The sequence below is a fragment of the Carya illinoinensis genome, chromosome 7 (genome assembly GCF_018687715.1).
Source record: "Carya illinoinensis cultivar Pawnee chromosome 7, C.illinoinensisPawnee_v1, whole genome shotgun sequence".
Classification (NCBI taxonomy): Eukaryota; Viridiplantae; Streptophyta; class Magnoliopsida; order Fagales; family Juglandaceae; genus Carya; species Carya illinoinensis.
Genome location: NC_056758.1, coordinates 42,816,833 through 42,839,812, shown reverse-complemented (window position 1 = coordinate 42,839,812; position 22,980 = coordinate 42,816,833). Strand labels below are relative to the sequence as shown.

The following is a 22,980-nucleotide window of genomic DNA, read 5'->3' as shown; positions in this document are numbered from 1 at the left end:
ACCACGAAAGTTGGTTCGACCACCTCGAGAGAAGGAGGAAGTCATGATATTGGCAGTTGGAGTTGGAAGAAGACCGTGCTGGACAGAGTTGAGGGACGTACGACTTTCAAAATTTAGAAGAAGGTTGAAGAGTTCTGCAGAGGTTATTGGAGTCGCACGGGTGGAAATAGATGTTACGAAGGATTCAAATTCTGAGGTAAGTCCATTTAAGAGGTAGGAGACGACTTCAGAGTCGCGGAGTGGTTCCCTAGCAGCTGTCATCGTATCAGACAGATGACGGACTTTGTGGTAATAATCGGTGATAGAGAGAGCACCTTTTTTTAGGTTGGTCAATTGATGACGGATTTGAAAGATTCTTGCCTGAGATTGAGAAGTGAACATAGTTTCAAGAGTAAGCCAAAGTTCACGAGAGGTGCGAGAGGAGATAGATTGAGCAAGTATTGGTTCGGTGAGAGAGGATAAAAGAGAACTAAGAAGAAATTGATCAAGCTTGCGCCATTGCAGATACGCTGGGTTGCTTTGAGGAATGGAGGAAGAAGATGGAGAAGCTGAGACAGGGGAAAGTAGCGGAGGTGGGGGTGGAGTGGAACCGTCGATGAAATGAAAAAGATCTTGGCCATGAAGATAGGGGATTATTTGGGCTCTCCACAGAAGATAGTTTTCAGAATTTAATTTGACGGAAACCAGATTTGAGAAATTTGCTGGAAGTTGAAGAGTGGGTGAGGAAGAAATTGGTTTTTTGGAGAAGGAACCATCGCCAGACATGATGAAGAAAAAAAAAAGAAGGATGAAAGAGAGAGGACGTTAGTCACTTGCGGCTCTTGATACCATAACAGAGTATAAGATGAAGAAAGTTTTGCTATATTTCATTTGATTGATTAACCGAGATGTACAGGACTCTATTTATAGAAATACAAGAGGAATCTTTCCTAGGCATATTTACAATCAGTTAGTGAGTGCTGTCAATAATACAATGCAAAGAGCAGAGCCCGTAATATTCCTCTACCAAACGGTTACAACAGATGCCAGAATACATATACAAAGCTTCCTAAGTAATTCCTGAAGGTTCTAGATCAATGGTTGCTGCGTTGGATATTTGCCATGTAGTTTGTGATTTGGAGTCCAGCGTGGATGGCTCAATAATTATCTTCTCTCTACCCTCTTGTTCCTTCCTAGCCTTCATTGCTGGGTTTGATTTGCCAAGTTTTTATCTATTTTTTTTTAGGGAGAAATCACTAATGTCTGTGACCATGGCTTTCTTGGGTGTTGGGAATCACCTCAGTGAATTTCAGCTCTGAGTGGATTAATCAAATGGAGCTTTGACCGTTTTTTTTGTGGGTTCGTGGAGATTAGATCTGAGTGGAGAAATGAAGGAGGTTCGAGTAGACGAGCTATGAGTGGAGAAGACAAAAGGGTTGGCTTCGTGGGTCCATGGAGAAGACAAAGGGCTTCGATGGTGGCTTCATGGGTTCGTGGAGACCAGATCTGAGTGGAGAAGAGAAGGGGTTACTCTGAGTGGAGATGATGAAGTGGTATTCGATGGTGGCTTTGTGGAGACAACTGGGGGTGGCAAAGACGAAGGGACCTACTTGATTGGAGTAGAGAAGACGAAGGGAATGGGAGTGATTGACTTTGTGGAGAAGCTCAACGGTGCATGAGTTTTGAGTCATAAATCACGTACATTTCTCTCTCTCTCTCTCTCTCTCTCTCTCTCTCTCTCTCTCTCTCTCTCTCTCTCTCTATATATATATATATAATACTTTTTGTCCCCAAAAAAAGAAGGTACAAGAGAGTAATATAGGTTGATATTCTTTTATATCGTCCACATATATAAATATATATTATACGTTAAAAATAAAAATAAAAATTTATTAGTTTATATATAATATGCTGTAGTAGTGTATTTTAATAGAGTAATATATAGTACTGTATTTAGGTTTTGCAAGCTTTACTGAATAATAAAATAGTTCCCATGGATGAAACTAGCTATAGAAGTGCATGCTATAGCCGCGCGCACTAATGCATGACACGAGCTAGCTAACTCCGCTAGCTTTTAATTGTAACTTTACCTAAAAAATAAGTATCTAGGTAGCATTTTTCTATGCCTAAAAAACAAACAAGGTAGGTTACGGTATTGACTATTTAGCTTCCACTTCAAGATGGAGTTCTATACATGAATGAATGATTATCCCAATTAATTATTAATGCTGTTAATTTAGCCTCCATTCGGCCTCTTTCTATTTGCTTTAATTTTAGTCTTCTGTGACCCGTAATCAGATCAGGAATCATGATTACTAATTTACAACACTCAAGAAATTAGCTGCATGCATGTCATGCTTGACAAATTAAGAAAAATGGAATTATAGCTAGGCTGATTCTATTTGCTTTAATTTCACCTGGGTCAATGGCGCTTTCCATGCGTTGTGGTGGAGCGGCCGGCTCGTGTGCAGGATGGATAACAAGGAGAGTGGGTGGCGGCAGGAGAGTGAAGCGATGCAACCCTAACGGGTTGGCTTGGGTTGGGCCCCCACGTGCACACAAGCTGGGTTTTGGCTTGGGCTGGGCCCCCACGAGCACACAAGCCCATTTTCAATTTTTTTAAGTTCTGTTTTTTAATCTGTATTAGGTTTTATTAATAATAAATAGGCTGGTGTCCCACTCTTTTCTGGAGGAATGTAGGTGTTTTGTCATACTCCTCTTTTGGAGGAATGTAGGTGTTGGTACTCTTCCTCCTTGGGAGGAGAGAGTGTGGATGTACTCCTCCTCCTTGGGAGAATGGAGCGTGGGTGTACCTTTCTTCTTTGGAAGAAATGTTGTTTTAGCTTTGTTTTGACAGAGCGCTTTCTCTTTTGACTGTTGTCAGGAGAGAAGGTGTAGAAGTTTAGACAATGTCTGTCACAAAGAAATTTGTTGACGGGGAAGCTCCTGAACAGTTGCGTTAGTTGACTTATAGTCTGGTTCTCCTGTATTGATAAGTCACAGTTGTAACTTCAAAAAAAAAAAAAAAAACCAATCGGTCATGATTCATGGCCTGCAAGTTGATTGACTTTGTTTAAGATGAGGCCAAAAATTAAAAATATAAAAACATTTAGAATTGAAATTATTTTGAAAAGAGTTTTGTTATATATAAATAAAGTCGTGTACTAATCTGCATATCAATACTGATTCTTTCATACTTAAAATTTTAATTAGTACTATTTTTAATAAAATTTACTTTTTGACCAATAACAATAGATTGGTATACATATTACTATACAATTATATTTGTAACTAGATTTTTCATTTTGAAAGTAGGTGGAATATTGGAGAGTGGGGATCAGCAATGGGAATTCGTGAAGGGATTTCACTTTTCTTTCCTATTAATAAGTTTGACAATGGAAAGCAATTAGGGATCAGTGGCTTTCTTCCTACTTGTATTTAGTTAATCTCCCACTTTATTAGTTTATAGTATAATTTGTTTGGAAAGATGATTGATTATCTTCTCCTGCTCACATAGTCAAACAAACAATCGTTGTAATGCAAATTTTTCAATAATTATGTCACTCTATTTTTTGAGCTTTGTTATTCATAAGTCTCATACATCATATATGGCATAATTTTTTTTCATTGTTTAAAATTCTTTTAAAATTTTATTTAGTTTTATTCTTATTAAAATAATTAAATTTTTCTATTAATCATTCATGTACCACACATTTGGTAAGAGAAAAAAATTAAAAAAATGATTTATGGTATATGAGGCTTATGTGTAGGATTTTTCAAAAAGTAATTATATACAGCAAATTGCAATAAAAAAAGAAAATAAATAATCTTGTATTTTCATAAGTTGATTGACTTTGTTCAAAATGAGGCCAAAAATTAAAAATAAAAAAAAAATTCAGAATTGAAATTATTTTGAAAGTAGGTGGAATATTAGAGAGTTGGTATCAGCAATGGGAATTCGTGAAGGGATTTCACTTTTCTTTCCCATTAATAAGTTTGACAATGGAAAGCAATTAGGGATCAGTGGCTTTCTTCCTACTTGTATTTAGTTAATCTTCCAATTTATTAGTTTATAGCATAATTTGTTTGGAAAGATGATTGGTTCTCTTCTCCTGCTCAGATATTCAAACAAACAATTATTGTAATGCAAATTTTTCAATAATTATGCCACTCCATTTTCTTAGTTAAAATATGATATAAGCTTTGAAGATATAAGGGGTTCATAATTTTATAGTTTTTTGAGATTAAAAAATAATTATATACAGCAAATTGCAATAAAAGGGAAAATAAATAACCGTATATTTTGATTCTGCTGGGGAGAAAATCAATTGCGTTGTCCGCACACTGGGAAAATTATCTCCTAGACTGCTGCTGTACTGCCTCTTATAATACGGTCCAATCTCAGATTTCCAAACCTTGTGACAGAAGCAGATACAGATGTAAAATCGGGAGAGATCCGTGTCCGCAAATTCATTTTTTTCCTTCAGTCTCGCCAACATAAATGGGGTGACAACTCCTCCGTCTGGTATATACTTGAAGTCTTTCGTTGTTTGTGTCCCATCTTTTGTCCACTTCTTGACTCTTGTTGTGTGGTTGATACTTCTTTTGACATAATTTTCTGTGCTTTCTGCAACATGCTCTCTCGTGCCATGGCCAAATGGGTCAGTGTCATCTATTAACTGTGATTTTCCCCTTCCTCTCCCAGCCTTTAATTCAACTGGTTGGTTTTCTTTCAATTTATGGCTAAATGAAAAGCACCCCCATTAGGTGCCAGAATCTAGTCTTCTCCTAGCCTTGACCTCGAATGGGCGGTTCTCTTTTCCATTAATGGCCAACTGAACAGCACCTATTCATCCTCACTATCAAAGCCCTTCCTTTTCTGGCCTTTTGATACTAAAAGACAGAACTTTGTGTAATTGTAGTGCTTGAGCTAACGTGTTTCCTCGTTTTGTTTTTTCAATTTTATGACTTTGGAGCTTTTCAAGACATTTAGTTAGTTAGGGATCAAAGAGATCTGGGTAGATAGAAAAGTTGAAGAGAATTTGTGATAACTGTGAACAAATCCATATATAGGCTGTTTTCAGCTGTATTTAGTTTTGGGGGTTTCGGTTATATCTTCATCTCGTGAACGGTAGAAGGGCGTTGTTGCTCTTTTTAAATCCTCCTTCCTCTCTTTCTCCCTCTGCTTTCAATACTTCATTCTTTTCATTGTTCTATTCTTCTCCCTAGACTTACCATTTTCCCACGTTTGGGTGAATGGAATATTAAGTTCTTACAGTAGGCCATGGACACTTGGAACTTCTTTCGTTTCATGGGCTTTGTGTGGTTTTCTGTTGTCCTTTTGTCTGAAAAATGTTTAGCTAGCATTCAGAGTATTGGAAAAATTCAGCCTGGGTTTCAAGCGTCTCAGATGAGATATATTGATAATGGTGGGAAATTTCTTTTATCGAACAGCAGTCAATTTTCTTTTGGCTTCCACCCAACCTCAGATGTCACATTATTTCTACTAGTAATCATTCAAACGCAGAGTTCAAGGGTAGTCTGGTCTGCCAATAGAGGTTCCCCAGTTGCAAATTCTGATAATTTTGTGTTCGATGAAAAGGGGAGTGTGTTCTTGCGAAAAGGAGACAGTGTGGTCTGGTCAGTAGAAACAGGTGACAGTGGAATTTCTGCAATGGAATTGCAAGACTCGGGGAATTTGATTTTGCTTGGGAATGAAAGTACAGTAATTTGGCAGAGTTTTAGTCATCCCACTGATACCCTATTATCGAACCAAGATTTTGTTGAAGGACTTAAACTTGTAAGCGATCCTAACTCCAAGAACTTGACTTATATTCTTGAGATCAAGTCAGGCGACATGATACTTTCTGCTGGTTATCAAACTCTCCAGCCTTACTGGTCTATGGGAAAGGACAGCAGAAAGATTGACAATAAAGATGGTGGCTTGGTCGCTGTTGCATCTCTCAATGCTAATTCATGGAGGTTCTATGATAAAAACAGAGTGCTATTGTGGCAATTTATTATTTCGGGCAACACAGACTCAAATGTCACTTGGATTGCAGTCTTAGGAAATGATGGCTTTATCTCTTTCTACGATCTCCAAGATGGGCCATCAAATGGTGTTTCACCAACAAAAATACCAAGCGACCTTTGCAGCACCCCGGAACCTTGTGATGCGTACTATATATGTTCCAGTGACGACAAGTGCCAATGCCCTTCAGTTCTTCCCTCTCATTCTTGCAACAGTGGGATTGTCTCTCCGTGTGATCCCTCCAAGGGTTCTACGGAGCTTGTAAACGCTGGGGATGGGCTCAACTACTTTGCACTTGGGTTCCTTCCACCTTCTTCTAAATCTGATTTGAATGGTTGCAAAGCCTCCTGTGATGGTAACTGCTCATGCCTTGCTTTGTTCTTCCAGAACAGCACAGGAGATTGCTATCTGTTTGACAGGATAGGTAGCTTCCAAAACTCTAATAAGGGCTCTGACTTCGTTTCATACATTAAGGTCTTGAGTGATGGTAGCAGCCAAAAACGCTTCCCATATGTTGTTGTAGTAATTTCAAGTATTATTGTCGTTGTTGGTCTGCTTATTGTGGGATTTCGATACTACAGAAGAAGTAAAAAATTGCCCGACTCTCCTCATGGGACTTCTGAAGAGGATAATTTCTTGGAGGGCTTGTCCGGGATGCCAATTCGTTTTACTTACAGAGATCTTCAAACTGCAACTGATAACTTCTCTGTGAAGCTTGGGCAAGGAGGCTTTGGCTCAGTTTACCGAGGGGTTCTTCCTGACGGGACTCGACTGGCTGTGAAGAAGTTAGAAGGTATTGGACAAGGAAAGAAGGAGTTTCGAGCAGAAGTTAGCGTCATTGGAAGCATCCATCATCTCCATTTGGTCAGGATCAAAGGCTTCTGTGCTGAAGGAACACATCGGCTTCTTGTTTATGAGTACATGGCAAATGGATCTTTAGATAAATGGATTTTCAGGAAAAATAAGGATGAGTTCCTGTTGGATTGGGACACTAGATTCAATATTGCATTGGGAACAGCAAAAGGACTAGCTTACCTACATGAAGATTGCGAGTCCAAGATTGTCCACTGTGATATAAAACCTGAAAATGTGCTTCTTGATGATAAGTACCTCGCCAAGGTCTCAGATTTTGGTTTAGCTAAGCTAATGAATCGAGAACAAAGCCATGTTTTCACAACCCTGAGGGGCACCAGGGGGTACCTTGCACCGGAGTGGATCACAAACTATGCAATATCAGAGAAGAGTGATGTCTATAGCTATGGGATGGTGTTGTTAGAGATAATTGGGGGAAGAAAAAACTTTGATCCAACTGAAACTTCAGAGAAATCCCATTTCCCATCCTATGCTTTTAAGTTGTTGGAAGAAGGGAAACTAAGACACATCCTCGACTCAAGGCTAAGCACAGATGTAAATGAGAGAGTTATTGCTGCTATCAAGGTTGCATTGTGGTGCATACAGGAAGATATGCATCTAAGACCATCAATGACCAAAGTCGTCCAAATGCTTGAAGGTCTCTGTGCTGTTCCTCAGCCTCCAAGTTCCTCTCCGCTGGGTTTCTTTAGATCAATCAGCGAGGAAGGCACGTCCTCCGGACTATCGGACTGCAACAACGATGCCAATCTTTCCGCAGTGCGGCTCTCTGGCCCAAGATAACTGTAACTGAAGATATCACGGTTGAGTTTGTCGTTGCTTAGTTTCCACATTAATGTTACTGTATATTTGTGAGAATACTCTAATTTTGTCATACTAGCCATTGCTTGCACTTTCTCACTCGTTCATGCGCTTCTGCTTGTAAATAGAGAAGGATGATTATGAGTAAAATAACGCAAATGCCAGGAATGTTATTCAATTTCATGATTTGAAGTGAATATAAGACGTTATGTCAATTGTCAATTCCTCCATCCACAGAGCAAAACAGACCTAAAAGAATAATACACTGAAGATGCATCTGTTATGATACTGAGGTTTAAGCCACAAACCTAGTCAAAGGGAATAAAAACACCTTGCCCATTGCTTTTTACAAAATGCATGCGTCCCAGGATGTCTGTGCAGCGCTAGAAACTAATCGAGCTCAGCTGACCCTGCGACTTTAACTCAAGATTAGCTTCTTTAATAAATCAATCAAAATCAAACAAAAATTTTGGTTTATTAATATCCAAATTCTTTAAATACAAACATTTTTAATTTTTTTTATCTATTTATTATAATAATTTTTATGTAATTTTTGTGTACTTCACTTACGTAATTAATTAAAATAATTATTTTATATTAAAAAATAATAATACAAATAATCATGTTAATAGAGTAAAAAATTCAATTTTGTTTCCAATACCAATATCCGCGTGGCACTGAATTTCGCTGAACTACTCCAATCCACGCTACTCGCTCCCTCAACCTTAGCCTAAGCCGAATCCCATCATCCAATCACCGCCACCGCCACCACCTTTCCAAAGTGCAGGGAGAGGAGACTAGCAGTGATTCATTCTCATCCGTCCGTTAGAGATCGTATCCTAATGATGCCCTTAACAACTCTCTTCGACTTCAACCCCTCTCCCCTTTGCTCCGCCTCTTCTTCCTACTCTCGCTCCTCCCAATTCAAATTCAATTCTCCCTCCGTATCACAACGTTCCCTGCTCACAACGGTCGAATCCCGCGCCAGTACGCCTAGAGCTTCCACTCGCATCGCCATTGCCACCAATAATAATGACTCCGGCTCCGGCAAGCCTTTTTTGTTTTCCTTTACTTGATGAAAGTAAACTCTTTTTTCTTTTTCTTTTTTGGTCCTAAATTACGACATCTTGATTTTTTTCCCTTTATTGCTTTATATTACAGCTCGAAATCGCTTTTGTGTTTCAAGTAGAAGGAGAGCGCTTGCATTTGTAGCAACACTACCGACTATTCTTCTTTTGAATGAACCATCGTTGAAGGGCTTTGTCGCTAAGGCGGATGGGTTAGTGGAACTTGGAATTCCCCACTTTCATTCTTTTATTTACGTATTATTGGGTTCTATCCTACGTTCGAATTTATGAGTTTGTCGGGTGGAGAGAGTAGTTGAACTGCCTAATAATATGTTATAGAATCGTGTAAGTTTGTTTCTTTCTGACGAGATTCTGTTTTCGTTTTTGTTTTTCTCGATGCTCTCCATATACATTGAAGCCTGGCTACAAGTGAATATCTGCTCATGAAGGAAGAGGTGAGGAAGGTTTTGTCCAAGGGAAATGCCGCTGGTGTACTTCGTCTGGTTTTTCATGACGCGGGAACCTTTGATATGGATGACAATTCGGGTATTAATTTCGAGAAAATGATCTTGGTAAATTGCCTTCTAGAGTGATAATATAATGTGCATGATGCTTAGTAGGAGAATACCTTATGTTTCTTTCTGTTTTTTTAGTGTAAATTTTACCTATCTGATTGTCTTCAAATAAATTATGAGTCTGAATTGTAATTAGTCGCCGGATATATCCTGACGGGTAGGAATCATGTTATAACTGCCGTGAGATGGCAGCAAAGAGAACTTTCCTGGGTAAATTGGTTTTCAATTATGGGAAAGAGAATTAGATGCTTTAATGGTTCAAAGTAGGCTTCTGGAAAAGATTGAATCTGAATGCCTGATTTTCCTTATTTTATTTCCGGCAAGGGAAAGTGGGGCTGTTTGGTTTGTTTAATGGAGGCTGAAGTCTATGATTTGTGAACGGTATAAAGAATGGGCCATGATTTTTATTTTCATTAATCTGTCAACAATGAGCAACTCGTGATACTCATGCTTATGTCCAAAATGTATCTGTGGTGCCTTTAATTTTGACATCAAGAATGGGGTATTCATGATAGGTACCTGGCTAAACCCATACGCTATTAACAGAAGAAATATTTCCAAATACTACGTGCCATCTATAGCAGAGCTTTCAGCTTTTTATATTCAAAATTCATCTCTTTCACCTCAGTGTTCATGTTCATAACTGGAACATGCTGCAAATACCAGTGAGTGTTTGAATTTCAGTTGGATTGATAATAGAAAAGACCTCTGAGTGACTAATTTCTAGTATGTGTAAGGCTTTGTTGAGTTGAGTTAAATTCTGCTATGTTAGTTGATACCAATATAAAAGACAATGACTGATTTTATTATTTACGTAGTCTTATCTACATTTACAATGTATTCTTATTATAACTGCAGGTGGCATGAATGGTTCCATTGTGTATGAACTTGATAGACCAGAAAATGTGGGTCTTAAAAAGCCTGTGAAGGCATGCTCTCTCTCTCTCTCTTTCTCTCAAACTCAAACACACACACACACACTCAACAAGCCTTTTACTATCTTTTGCAACTTTCTTACTTATAAGCAGTCATATATTGCACACATGTATGTATCTATACACGTCCTCATTATCGTTTTTCATGTGAAGTTTATTTCTCTGAGTTTCTTGAATGCAAACATAAATCCTCACCGAATAACTAAGATGGTTTCTGACCAGCTAACACCCAGCATATGTATATTCTTTAGATTCTAGATAAAGCAAAGACTGAAGTGGATGCGATACGACCAGGTTGTTGTCGGAGATGCTGCTACTTAAAGGTTTCAATATTAACAGAATATTGTGGTGCCTGCTAACATGTTTTGGATTTTTCAATTATTAGCATCATGGGCGGACATGATTGCTGTGGCAGGAGCTGAAGCAGTTTCGGTATGTGGAGGTCCAACAATTCCCGTACCGTTAGGCAGACTAGATTCAATGTAAGAGGCTAACTTTTCACCTTAATATATGACATGGCAGAAAGCTGAAATCAAGTCCACTCAATATCTCAAGATGCTTCAGGAAATTACTCAGGCTCCTTTTTTAAATGAATATTTGAGTTGTTTAACACTTATGACTACTTTTTATATTGAAGAATCATAAATTTAATTTTTTCATCATTTAATAAATTCGGCGGTATCTATTTAGTATTTATGGACAAATTGCCCACAATTTTACTAGTTACTTGTTCTTACTAGGGAGCCTGATCCAGAAGGAAAACTTCCTCAAGAATCTCTGGATGCTCCTAGTTTGAAGCAGTGCTTTCAAAGAAAAGGCTTAACGTAAGTTTGTATATAGGCCTAACTTCATTGATGTCCTAGTTGGAGCAACCTGACTATAGATTTTTTGTGCAGAACACAAGATCTTGTTGCTCTGTCTGGAGCCCATACTGTTGGAAATAAAGGTTTTGGAAATCCAACTGTTTTTGACAATGCATACTTTAAAATTCTTCTTCAGAAGCCATGGAAGTCTTCAGGTAGATAATTGAAATAATATTCATTCTGTTCTAATAACTGTTGGCCTGAAATATTTGTGTACTAATTCTTTTTTTTTTTTTTTAACCCCTGACATATGTAGTTATTATTAGCCTTAAGCTGCTGGCTAGCATCCAGCCTTTATAAATGATTAAGATTACTGCATGTTACATTAGGTATAAGTGAAAGAGAGGAGCTAGATGGGGTTTTTTTATTTGCTATTTTGTCTTTAACAATCTGTATACATGCAAAACCTCAATGTCAGCAATTTTCTTATCATCATTTTCTCAAATTATTCATCTATTGATTCTGTTCTTTTGCATCTAGGTGGCATGCCAAGCATGATTGGGCTTCCTTCGGATCGTGCACTTGCTGACGATGATGAGTGCTTAAGGTTCTGTCTTTCAAAAACCTCTTGTGACCCGCACTATTTTGCTGAGCACTCAAGAGCTATAGTAGGATATGTGCTTGTTCCACAAATTGTTATTAATATGGTCAGGTGGCATGAAATATAAAATAGATGCATGCTGACAACTAAGGTCTAAGTATGGTGCAAAACGATAGCAAACAATGCAAGTAATCTATGAACTGTAGATAGCCATGCATATATCTTTGATTAATTAGAAAATCATTTCCAAAGTACTTCCACCTCACTTTGGTTTTAAATCCTAGATTGTCGAAATTAATATCTTCTTCTTTAATTTTTTGGGTACTTAACTGAAGGGAAACATCTTTAAATCCGCAGATGGATCACAAAGTATGCTGAAAGTGAGAATATGTTCTTTGAAGATTTTAAAACGGCTTATATCAAACTGGTGAATTCTGGTGCAAAGTGGAAGAATTCGTGATATTGATGAGTGAGTAAAATATTTTTTTTCTTTTTAATCAGATTTCAGGCGTATTTACGGAAAGTGTGTCCAGGGAACAGTACACTTCAGTGTGCATTGTTGTAATTTTTTAAGGAATTACTCTCAACAAGTACAAACAAATAAATAAATTCATTTTGGATGCTCTGTTCTTTTTTGTTTGGTAAAGTTGCATTAACTTGTTGGGATGTTAAGCTTAAAGCTGACGAGGTAGTTGTTGGATCATGTGCTACGTTTTGCTGTTCTTAAAAATTACATTTGTCTTGAACTAATTGGCACATGCACTCAAAACAGGGGGAACTATAATAATTGGCTCTTGTTGTCCTGTTGTGTCGAAGGTGAGATGGGACCAATCCTGCTTGACAGGGTAATATTGTAAAACTACATTTTTAGAAAAATAAAAATAAAAAGTGGCTAATGCTTGTAAATCCAGGTAAATTCTCTCAGATTTGATTTATCACCGAAAGGCTAAATGTGTATATTTCAACAGAAAGCATAGTCATTTTTCTCCACCATATTAGTTGATATTTCTTTGCCAAATGAACGATATATATGATAATTATTTTGAAGATTTTATGTGATTAAGGCCTCGTTTGGTTACACAAATGAGATGAGATGAGATGAGATGATTTGAGTAACCTCTCATCTTATTTGTGTAATCAAACGAGGCCTAACTCAGTCTCATCTACTGCTTATTATAAAGATGATTATTATTTTTTAAATAGGATATAAGATTATAAAGCTGTAGTTTTATGGGTTACCTTTTTTTCCAAACATAATTTCAAAGAGAAATGTTATTTTCTATCATAAATTTTATTATTTCTAATTATTGGCCGGTATGACAGTTATACTTATTATCTACACGGACATTTATATTAAAAATAATAAAATTTAAGACGAAAAATATCATTTATCACTTTCTAAAGTACTTCGTATCTTAAATTGGAGAGATGAGTCCACAAGATGATACTTTTGATGAGGTGAGCGTATACGATCGAACACAAAAGTTACTGATCCATCGAGAGGCTTTGCATTCACCCCAATGGATAAGGATTCTCACTCATCAACATGAATTAATTAATTAGCACAGATTAATTGAGGGGAAAGGTGCATGGTTTAAAAAAGCTGTCCAATCACACGAAAAATAAAAAAGGTTCGAGGTAGGAATTTTAAGTATCTTAGCCACATCAACCCAAATTGATTTAAAACTGTCGTAAGCTTTCGTTTCTTTTTAAGGTTCCTATGATCTGTATCCTGGAATCGAAAACAACATGAAGAAAATCCTCTGGGAAAAAGTAGGAATTGATGGCAACAGATCGATGCAAAATACTGAAAAGTATTCCATCTTTCAATTTCAACTACTCCTATCGGATTCAGACCTGCAGGAACCCGACATCCTTCAAATAAATGCATGCCCACAAGATTCTGAAGCACAAGATGAGAGTTCGTTTCATTGGTGGCTTTTCAGCCATTTTTGGCTGTGGTTCACACCTTCATCTGATTATGAAATGAAAGTTCATTAGAGCTAATCCTTGAGCTACCATACAGAAATGAATGAAAAGTACTCGAGAGCATTAATTTAAGGAGGACCCTCCAACACGATAAGGAATATCAGTAGAAAAGAACATGAGCATACGTCCAAATTAAAATAATTGTACGTGGGTCAAGCCTGAAAAAGCTTAACTTCATGAATGTCTTAACCTTTGGCTTTGATCCAACTTAATTCGATCTGCACCATCCACATAAAGAGTACTAAATTAAAAGATCATAAAATTAATAAAAGAAAATTTTTCATGGTTATATCATGACCAGATCATCGAGGTACTTCTCTATCTCCATATATATTAATATGATCGATCTTATTCTAGTTTTAGGAACAGTTGATCGCCATTTTCACACATGAGAATCCTGCATGCATGTCCGCATGGGAACAGCAAATAATTTCTTACACAAATAGATAAAATTTTCGTGCAGGTATCATCTCTTTTAATTTGTAGCCAAAATTATCAAAAAAAAAAAGGAATCTCACGAAGGTCATATTCCCCTTACAGTGACATTGATCTCCATCCTTGTCTAGCATTATTTAACAGTACGTAAGCCAACGATTCCTTATCCTTCCACTTTTTCTTTTTGGAAGATCTGTAATTAATAATTTCTCTCTGACGTTAATATATTAATTATGGCCATACGTACGTACCTTCAACCAATGCTTGATCTACATGATGATGGATATGAACGAGGGTTTATAATATAATTATGGGTAATATTCCTCTATTATTAAAAAAAAGAAACATAATTTTCTATGTATCGGCTCACATGCATGCAAGGAAGTTTATTTACAGTATTTTAATTTCAATTACTTTTATTTTATATTAATTAATTGCTTAGAAGATCACTCGGACATCATGGAGATCATCTAGCGTGAGCTTAGGTACTAAAGACAAGATGCATGCAGAAGAAGAGAATGTCATGGGCAGGCTACCCCAGCAAATTAGCACCTCATGAGGAGATGCTGGCTGGCCAAGAAAATATTTCCAACCCACTGGTCTCTTTCATCCGTATAATAACAAATTAAAATATCAGAATTATTCTCTCGTGTAAACTGCTGCCATGAGGATTAATAAAAATAAAAATAAAAAGTGTTATATTTATAAATAACCAAAAAAAAAAAACACACATCAAACTTATTTCTCTTTTAATCAAAAAATTTAACGTAGGATTAACTGGGAAAAAAAAACGTAGGATTGACGAGACAGACCCCCAAACAAGTGCCCTATGATTTAGTGGCCCCCGACCTCCGAACATGCCACGTGTTCGAAGCCAATCGGATCGAGAACGACCCACTTCGCAGCTGCAAATGCTAGGAAATGTTGCGGAGACTAACCGAGGAGAACGTGGACTTGTCAGCCCCCATGCATGCACCTTTGCTAGCTTCAATTTCCCTACGCCTCCTTTACACTCGTTATCCTAATTTTCGGGATCAAGTGACCTAGCCACTGGGCACTCACGAAATAAATAAAGAGTTTTGTCATGTAGATTCATTTTTATATATCTTTTATGTATTGTATTGATATAATTTATTAAAATAATTATTTTATATTAAAAAAATGATGTAACTAATCACATCAATAGAATGTATAAAAAATATATAAAAGTGACTGGAAATAAATTTTTATATAAATAAATAAATGTATATGCTTAGAATTTCTAGTTAAAAAAAAAAAAAAAGAATCAAAGCTACGTTAAAAAAACAAACAAATTAATAATGACATTTATTTAACAAGGCATATATGCAGATTTCTTAATTATGGGTATTTTTGTTCAGCCTCTAGCTCATGATGATCTAATTTTACATTTTTTAAATTGTCATGATTATAATTGATTTGTGCAGGACTAACGTCATAATAATATAAGTACTTTTGCTCATTTATCAAAAAACCGTATTAATTATTTTGTTAACCAATTAATTGGCTTTAGAAGAATTAATTACATCTTGTACGTATATACTGCATGTTATAGTAAGCTGCATGTTGCTTACGTTCTCTTGAGCAAAGCAATTCGTATGGTTAGACTGAAAACTCAGGTCCGAGCGACATGATTTTGGTTGCAAGTATATTTTTTTTCAAAGAAACATATTAATTGGACGTACATTGAAAGTCAAGAGAAGAGAAACACAACCACAGTACGTTGGGGCCTTATAAATTTAGGATGACGTTACATGCAGTACAGTTAAATGCCAATCAGGGAAAAGAAATCATATAAATATATACACAAACGCACGCATATATATATATATATATATATTGGGGCCAAAGTTGTAGTGAACAAAGTGATCTAAATTGTACGTCCGACTTGGTTTGCCTAATGATTCTTTTCCCTTTGCCAAATTCCTAACTGCCCAGCCAATATTTAAGTATAGGCCAGCCATGCATGCATGATTGTTCTGTGTCGGGTTTAATTGGTTTGTATATGTTGGCTCCATTTTATCACCGTTGCCAATATCAATATATAAGATTTCACCGTCGACGGAACATGCAGATTCTGCTTTATATCTGATGTATTTTGGTCGATCGACGGACATTCGACGTAATGCTCTATTTATGCTCATCTCTTTTAATTGGAACTTTAACGTGGATTAATTCAACCTAGAATTGATCTAATATGATCTCAAGTTCTCAGCCCAACTGTTCTAGTATAGACACGCGGTCTTACAAACTTACAAAAAATGCAAAAATAAGTACGTACATGTATTCCAAATGCATATTGCAACATAACTGCAAAATTAATGATCATTTTGGTTTCTGGTCGTATGGAGATGATGAATTCAAGAGCGGCTTTCACGCACCTAAAGGCCGATCGAGGAATTGAAGTTGGCTTGTGATTGCGTAAGGGCCGGAGCTGGTTCAATTTTATGGATGCCTGGGCTTACCCTTACAGTCTAACATTAAATGCATGGTTCGTATAATGTCGCGGGCGCTGGGGACGGTTTCAGTTTGCATTGAATGGTAACCCGGAAAACATGGTGTTTTTTTCGCAGACCTTCACAAACCCGACACATATGGCTTAATTGGTCGGTTTGTCACGACCTCATGATCACACTCCTGCTCTGCCCAAATTATATCTATATATATATATATAATATATAGCATAAAGCTAGTGTGTACCGCTCAAATATATCATTTGGTAAAAAACTTTTTGAGGGATTAAAAAAGTGATTTTAAGTATATTGATATATATTTTTATTTTTTAAAAATATTTAAATATTTTAAAAAAATATGAAAGAAAATTAAAAAAGATAAAAACTGGACATGCCCATCAGTAAGAGCTGGGCAACACAATAACCCGACTTATATATATATATGCTCAAACAGTAGTTCATGGTATTAAGTTACGATGAGTAATAAATATTACAATTCCCTTTATATATCTACCACTCTCTTTTTATAAATTAAAATTTTAGAGAATCTAATTTTAAAAATTAAAAACCGTAACAACTTTTAGTAAGTACACCCAAGATTATAAGATTAATTGTAATACTTAATTTTTAAATTTTAATCATACTTAACGTTATTTTATAAATCAAAAAGAGAAATATCAGTTTTACACTTTCTATAGTTGTGAATATCTTTGGAGTATTCTCGGGTTACTCTTAATTATGATCATGCAGTAAATCATGCCAATGCCAAATTTGGATTAGGTAATTTTCCAAGGATGCTTTTGCAATACATGCTGGCAGATGTTTATTGGAAGAACATGACAGTTAATAACTTAATTAATATGGTTTTAAAAAATTTATTCGGTTTTATCCAATACAGAAACTGTAACGGAGGCAGTAATGTCCGTTACATAACCGTGCGTATTTACAAAGAGAAAAATGTTTTATGTCTCGAGACTTTCTCTGGACACATTTTTTTTTTTAAGTAATTAAAGAAGTATTTAAAGTTATTATAAAATACAGAAAAAAATGCATAGAAAAAAATTGGTGACTGTATTGCCACCCGAGTAATCCTGCTCGATCTACCCCAATTTCCATGTCATATTTTTTTAAATAATTTAATTTTTTAATTTATTTTTTATAATTAATTAAATCCTTCTATTTATTATCTATATATTAAATATTTGATAAAAAAAAAAAAAAAGTGATTTGTAGAGGTTGAGAAATTTTGTAATTTTTTTGATTGCCACCTATTTACAAAACCGTATAACCGTAAATACCCACACCAAACTGCCTTCGACAATGGCACCCACTGTCCCTACAAACCGAAGTATTTCTCTCTCCTGGAAATGGGTTTGAAACTCGACGGCCTCTGATATAAAGTACGCCTGTAAAGCCTTCAATTGCTCTATACCTTTCAATACTATTAAAAAAAAATATGAAGTTAAAAGTAAAAAAAAGAAAGGAAATTACCAAAAGTTTCAAATTTTGAATCGGGCAGATCCTTCTTAGGGTTCGGTTCTTCGATCCATTGTCGCCATCTCCATTATCAGCTTCTCTCTCTCTCTCTCTCTCTCTCTCTCTTCTGTCTGTGTATGTGATGTGTGTGGTGTGCTGGATAGATCTTTCAAAGAGTCCAAGTAAATCTCCGTGATTAAATCCAAGCTAATTTTCCTTTAATGGAGATTTGATTATTGCAAATTTCTCGAGGTAAGAGCAACGATTTTGAAATATCTGGGCCTGCCCTTTGGCTGCCCAGAAAAATGAACGAAATTGAAGAATGTTTTGAATCTAATGGTTTCTCTGTTGTTTTCGTCTTTGAAAAATAATGTCTAGATAATCTCGACTGAGATTTGGGATTCTGTTTTCTCTTATTTCCTCGGCAAACAAACAGAGAGTCGATTTTCTTTTTTCTAAAGAAGATTTGTTGCATGTTGGTGTATTTAGCAGATCAATGTGAAGTTTTATCTTCGGAATGTGCTTGCGTTTGGTATTTGATGTGGAAATCCATTTATTCTTAGAATTTTCCTCTCTCTTTTTTTTTTTTTTTTCCCTCTATCTTGCTCATTTGGATATGTTGCTTAATTATTGAAATTTAATCTGACGTGATTGATTGGTGTCTAATTGGATATGGTTGCTGAGAAAACGGAAGGGATTAAAATTTTTAATTTTAGTTTGAAATTAGGTTTTTGTCTACTCAAGTAGCAAATTTTCGTACAATTTGCCTTCTTTTACACTTCTGCAGTGGCCAAGCGAGCTTAGAAGGATAGCTTGTGTGCTGATGTGGTGTATTGGTTTGCTATTAATGCCCCAAGCTCTTAACTCGTGTTTGTTTCCAAAATCTTACGTGGTCAGAGAGTCTAATGCACCGCGAATTCCACACGATTTGCTGAAAACTGTGTCTTTTCAAAGGATATCCATCTGTCATGGTATCCTTTGTAGGAAAATGAACAGAATTGGCTGGAGGAGTATCTGCACGTTTGATTGCTTGTGTTTGTGTGTGAGATTGAATTTTAAATGATTTGTTTTCATGCACAGAAGTGCGGTCATTTGAAAACAGAAGAATATGGTGGTGTCTTTATTAGGACTAGGAGCTTATAGATTTCCTGCCCCGTGTTGTTTGTCTTTCTTTGTTTTTTTTTTTTTTTTTTTGACCTTTTAAATTTCTTTTGCCTCTTCTTTCTGGAGTTCTCTTTAATTTATTTAGGAGTAAGCTCATAGTTCTCTCCATTTATGCTTTTCGTAGTGTTCTTGGAGTGATGGACTCAGGTGATCTTGTACCTGTGGACGGGCTCGAGACAACACATCAAAATGGTGTTCACGAGCAACTTCCTGCCTATGGAGGGGATGGCGTTGTTTCAGATAATGTAAAAGTAACTGCCGCTGGAAGTTCAGAGACTGCAGGGCCCAATGGGAATTTGGAGAATATTGCCAAATTGGATGCTGATGCAGCTATTAACTCATCTACAGGGGAAGTCAATGAGGGATCAGATGTTCCCTCCACATCTAAGGTAGGATGCTTTATTCTTTTTTTATTTGTTTGCTGAATGAACCCTTATGATTTGAATACAAATTGTGTGCCCATGGTACAGGACGGGGAAGTGAAGAACACAGATCATTCAAAGCAATCCAAACCTCAAAAGGCTCAGGGAAAGAGCAAGAATGCAAAGGGCCCGAGCCTGAAAAGTGCTTCAGCAGCTGGGGTGACAGAGATCAATGATGGAAAAGATTTCCAGAGAACATCTACTTCAAATGGTTCAATTGGTTTGAATTCACGCCCAACACAGCCTAGTAAAAGCAGATCATTCAATGACAGACAGGCTCAATTATCTAAGGTAAACTTCTAAGGTGGCTTGCTTTTGTAGGATGGCTATATTTTAAATTCAGTTTGCCACTTCATCTTTTTTTGGCTGTATCTCCTTTTAACAGCAATCTGGAAAGTCTGTTGCAGCACTGTCTGAAGGCCTTGTGTATGTATTTTTTAACCTTGAGTGTCTTTTTTCTTATCTAACTTGTATGTGTTGGAGCTATTCCTTTATCGCCAAATCTGACTAATGTTAAGTTTGTGAGACTGGAGTAGGATGCTCTTACTAACCATCTATGTTTGAAATGTTTGATCAAGACTAAGTAAATTGATGAAGCTATTCTCTGTGCCTATTTGTGAAATGTGATTTACTGGATACAGAGATAAGACAAAACTGAAGCCCTTGAAAAAAGAACCTGGTGGTAAAGCTGACGACACGGAACCTTCCTCGTATCCTTTGGATTTTGAACATTTTTCTCTCGCTCTGTGGGTAAAAGGGAATGAATTGGGCGTCATTGACATTTATATCTGAGGTTATGAGAATATACTGATGTCCATTAGTTTATCCTTAAGCACTAGTAAAAGTCCCTCAGAAGGAGATGCCAAATCTCGGAAGGCCGCTGCACTTCCAAACTATGGTTTCAGTTTTTGGTGTGATGAACGAGCTGAGAAACGGAAAGAGGTTAGTTTTACACTCACTCCTGCTTGTATTACTATATGGCCTTCTCCTGCTTCTTAATATAGTCTTCTGTTATTATTTTGTACAGTTCTATTCTAAACTTGAGGAAAAGATTCATGCAAAGGAAGTAGAGAGGAATAACTTGCAAGCCAAGTCCAAGGTGATATTTTTGTATGTGTGATGAAATGTTGTCTGTATGTGCAATATGTCCTTACCATGAAAACTTTTCAATTGTTTGAAGGAAACACAAGAAGCTGAAATTAAGATGCTTAGGAAGAGGTTGGCCTTTAAAGCAACCCCCATGCCAAGCTTCTATCAGGAGCCTCCGCCTCCTAAGGTGGAGTTGAAGAAGGTTAGGTTTTATGTTATTTAGCACAAGGCATTTTTTTTTTCCTGTCTACAACATGAACCATGCCATGTATGGTGACATCTACATAGATTTGCTAGCCTGTTCTGGCATACATATTCATGTTTTTTCCTTTGGGTGGAGTAGCATGTACTTCTTGTTCTTATCCCCATCCCCCCCCAGCAAAAAAAAAAAAAAAAAAAAAAACCAGCTTACATATGATTCCATTTCTCAAGATAAATACAGATTGAATTTCATTTTCGTTTTGTGCGGTAACAGTGTTGATACTGTTGTGAGAAAAATAATCTGGTTAATTCCTGCCCTTAAGACTGGATATCAGCACAAATGAGAAGTGATGCCATGCACATTCTTTATGCTAATTCTATATGCCATGCACAAATGAGACTGGATATTAGCATGTGGGATTGTTATTACATTGGAATTTGTTTTTGTTCATAAAGCCTGTGTTACTTTGAAGCAGGTACCACCAACAAGAGCTAAATCTCCAAAGCTTGGCCGAAGGAAGAGCTCTGAGACTGAAGGGAACAGTAGCAGTGATAGAATAGGCAGATTAAGTTTGGATGAGAGAGTAGTCACGGAAAACCCTGGCAAAGCTCCCATCCATCTGAAGAAGCCACAACGAAAGTCTCTCCCTAGACTACCTTCTGAAAAGACCAATTTGTCCAAACCAGTTGCGGAAAAACCCACTTCATGTAAAGCTGAAAATGAGGAAAATACCACCTTACTCGACACAACAAATGAAGAAGAGACCACCTTGGACAATGCAACAAATGAAGAGAAGATGGATATGTCCGCTGCAACAAATGAACCTCCATCTAACATTAGAGAGCTGGGGCCAGCTCCCACAGCTGAGCCAAGTGAAACTCAAGCGTGTAAAGATTACGAGGTGTTGGTTGAAGAGCAGCCTCAACCCACCTTGATTCAAGAACCCACACAATAGGAGCATTAAACAAAATGCAGCAGTAGAATGAAATGTGCATTAATGGAGGAGCGCTCTCTATTTCCTGAAAATAAGCGGGTATAAGACCTGAATTATTTGACGATGAAAGAATGAAGGATTTATGCATTATGGTTTGTAATGTCGTCTTGTCCATAATCAGCAGCATTGGTTATTTTGTGTGCTTGCTTTTAAAGTTGCTGGTCTTCTCATTAGAGTTTGCATTCCAGCTTGCAGCACTGTATGTAACTATTTGTGAGGTTGTTTTCATTTGTAAGTTTAACAATGCATCAGTTTCCTCGTCTTTGGAAATGTTTTAAACAAAATTTTGGGAGATTCTGCCATTGGATACTTCAGGATGAAATGTATTGCTTCTTTAAGCCTAATCTACTGCATGAGTGGCTATTGATGATGGAGGATTCTGTGGTGGGGGGATCTTGATGACCGTACGAACTCGAGTTTTTCTAGATAATCTCCATGTCTTAAGACTAGAATGAAGTTCCAGACCGCTTATAAGTGCCATGTCTACAGTCTGATATATCACGGCAAATTACATCAGCCTTATGAAGTAGTGTTTTTTAATTTTTATAATGGTTTTTTGGTGGTGGACTTCGTTATTCATTGAAACCACCTAGAGTCGTAAATGAATCAATTTGTTCGATAATCTGTTTAGTATTCGCCTGGTTCAATTCGAATCGAACTCGACTCATAAAAAATTATACAAAAAAAAAAAAAAAAAGAAGAAGCTTGCCCTAGAAAGTAGAGACCTGCTCAATTAGTAAATAATACATATCCGATAAAACTCGACTCGATTAAGACTTGTTAAAACCCGCTCGTTTATGTCTGTGTTGATTCAATTAAAACTCGTTCATATATTGATAAATACACACACACACACACACACACACACACATATATATATATATGTATGTATTAGCTAATAACATAAGCATAACACTATTATAATTAAACATATAATATGTAACCTTAATTAATTATGTCTATATATTGAATATACTTCATAGCTATATTTTATAATTTGTATGATAATTAGTTGATAAGATTTAATAATTAATAATTTGTATAGGCATATAATATAGAACAAATCTATTCATCAC

At 36.5% G+C, this 22,980-nt stretch overlaps 3 protein-coding genes across 8 annotated transcripts; all 3 read left to right on the top strand.

The window, feature by feature from the left end:
• The first annotated feature begins 4,349 nt into the window (after nucleotides 1-4,349).
• LOC122317281 (G-type lectin S-receptor-like serine/threonine-protein kinase SD2-5) lies at nucleotides 4,350-7,896 on the top strand. The gene has a single exon (XM_043134273.1). It carries the CDS (start codon nucleotides 5,264-5,266, stop codon nucleotides 7,661-7,663), a length of 2,400 nt encoding a protein of 799 aa, XP_042990207.1. The 5' UTR covers nucleotides 4,350-5,263; the 3' UTR covers nucleotides 7,664-7,896.
• A 463-nt stretch (nucleotides 7,897-8,359) lies between these two features.
• Nucleotides 8,360-12,287, top strand: LOC122317412 (putative L-ascorbate peroxidase 6). Of its 3 annotated transcripts, none has more exons than XM_043134501.1 (10): nucleotides 8,360-8,728; nucleotides 8,843-8,960; nucleotides 9,167-9,294; nucleotides 10,182-10,228; nucleotides 10,510-10,552; nucleotides 10,644-10,740; nucleotides 10,999-11,082; nucleotides 11,155-11,276; nucleotides 11,602-11,668; nucleotides 12,020-12,287. In XM_043134501.1, exons 1-10 carry the CDS (start codon nucleotides 8,524-8,526, stop codon nucleotides 12,120-12,122), a joined length of 1,014 nt encoding a protein of 337 aa, XP_042990435.1. In that variant the 5' UTR covers nucleotides 8,360-8,523; the 3' UTR covers nucleotides 12,123-12,287. The 3 variants fall into 3 exon arrangements, with proteins under 3 accessions (XP_042990435.1, XP_042990434.1, XP_042990436.1); XM_043134500.1 differs by having other exon boundaries at nucleotides 8,361-8,728; nucleotides 10,182-10,252; XM_043134502.1 differs by having other exon boundaries at nucleotides 8,567-8,762; nucleotides 10,182-10,252.
• Nucleotides 12,288-17,834: 5,547 nt separating this feature from the next.
• Nucleotides 17,835-22,248, top strand: LOC122316637 (protein WVD2-like 6). 4 transcript variants are annotated; one of them, XM_043133320.1, is made up of 9 exons: nucleotides 17,835-17,957; nucleotides 19,322-19,586; nucleotides 19,668-19,910; nucleotides 20,005-20,045; nucleotides 20,261-20,329; nucleotides 20,459-20,561; nucleotides 20,647-20,718; nucleotides 20,800-20,910; nucleotides 21,386-22,248. In XM_043133320.1, the coding sequence occupies exons 2-9, from the start codon at nucleotides 19,335-19,337 to the stop codon at nucleotides 21,863-21,865; spliced, it is 1,371 nt and encodes a 456-aa protein (XP_042989254.1). In that variant the 5' UTR covers nucleotides 17,835-17,957; nucleotides 19,322-19,334; the 3' UTR covers nucleotides 21,866-22,248. The 4 variants fall into 4 exon arrangements, with proteins under 4 accessions (XP_042989254.1, XP_042989253.1, XP_042989252.1 ...); XM_043133319.1 differs by lacking the exon at nucleotides 17,835-17,957 and adding an exon at nucleotides 17,958-18,088; XM_043133318.1 differs by lacking the exon at nucleotides 17,835-17,957 and adding an exon at nucleotides 17,989-18,285.
• Nucleotides 22,249-22,980: the final 732 nt, after the last annotated feature.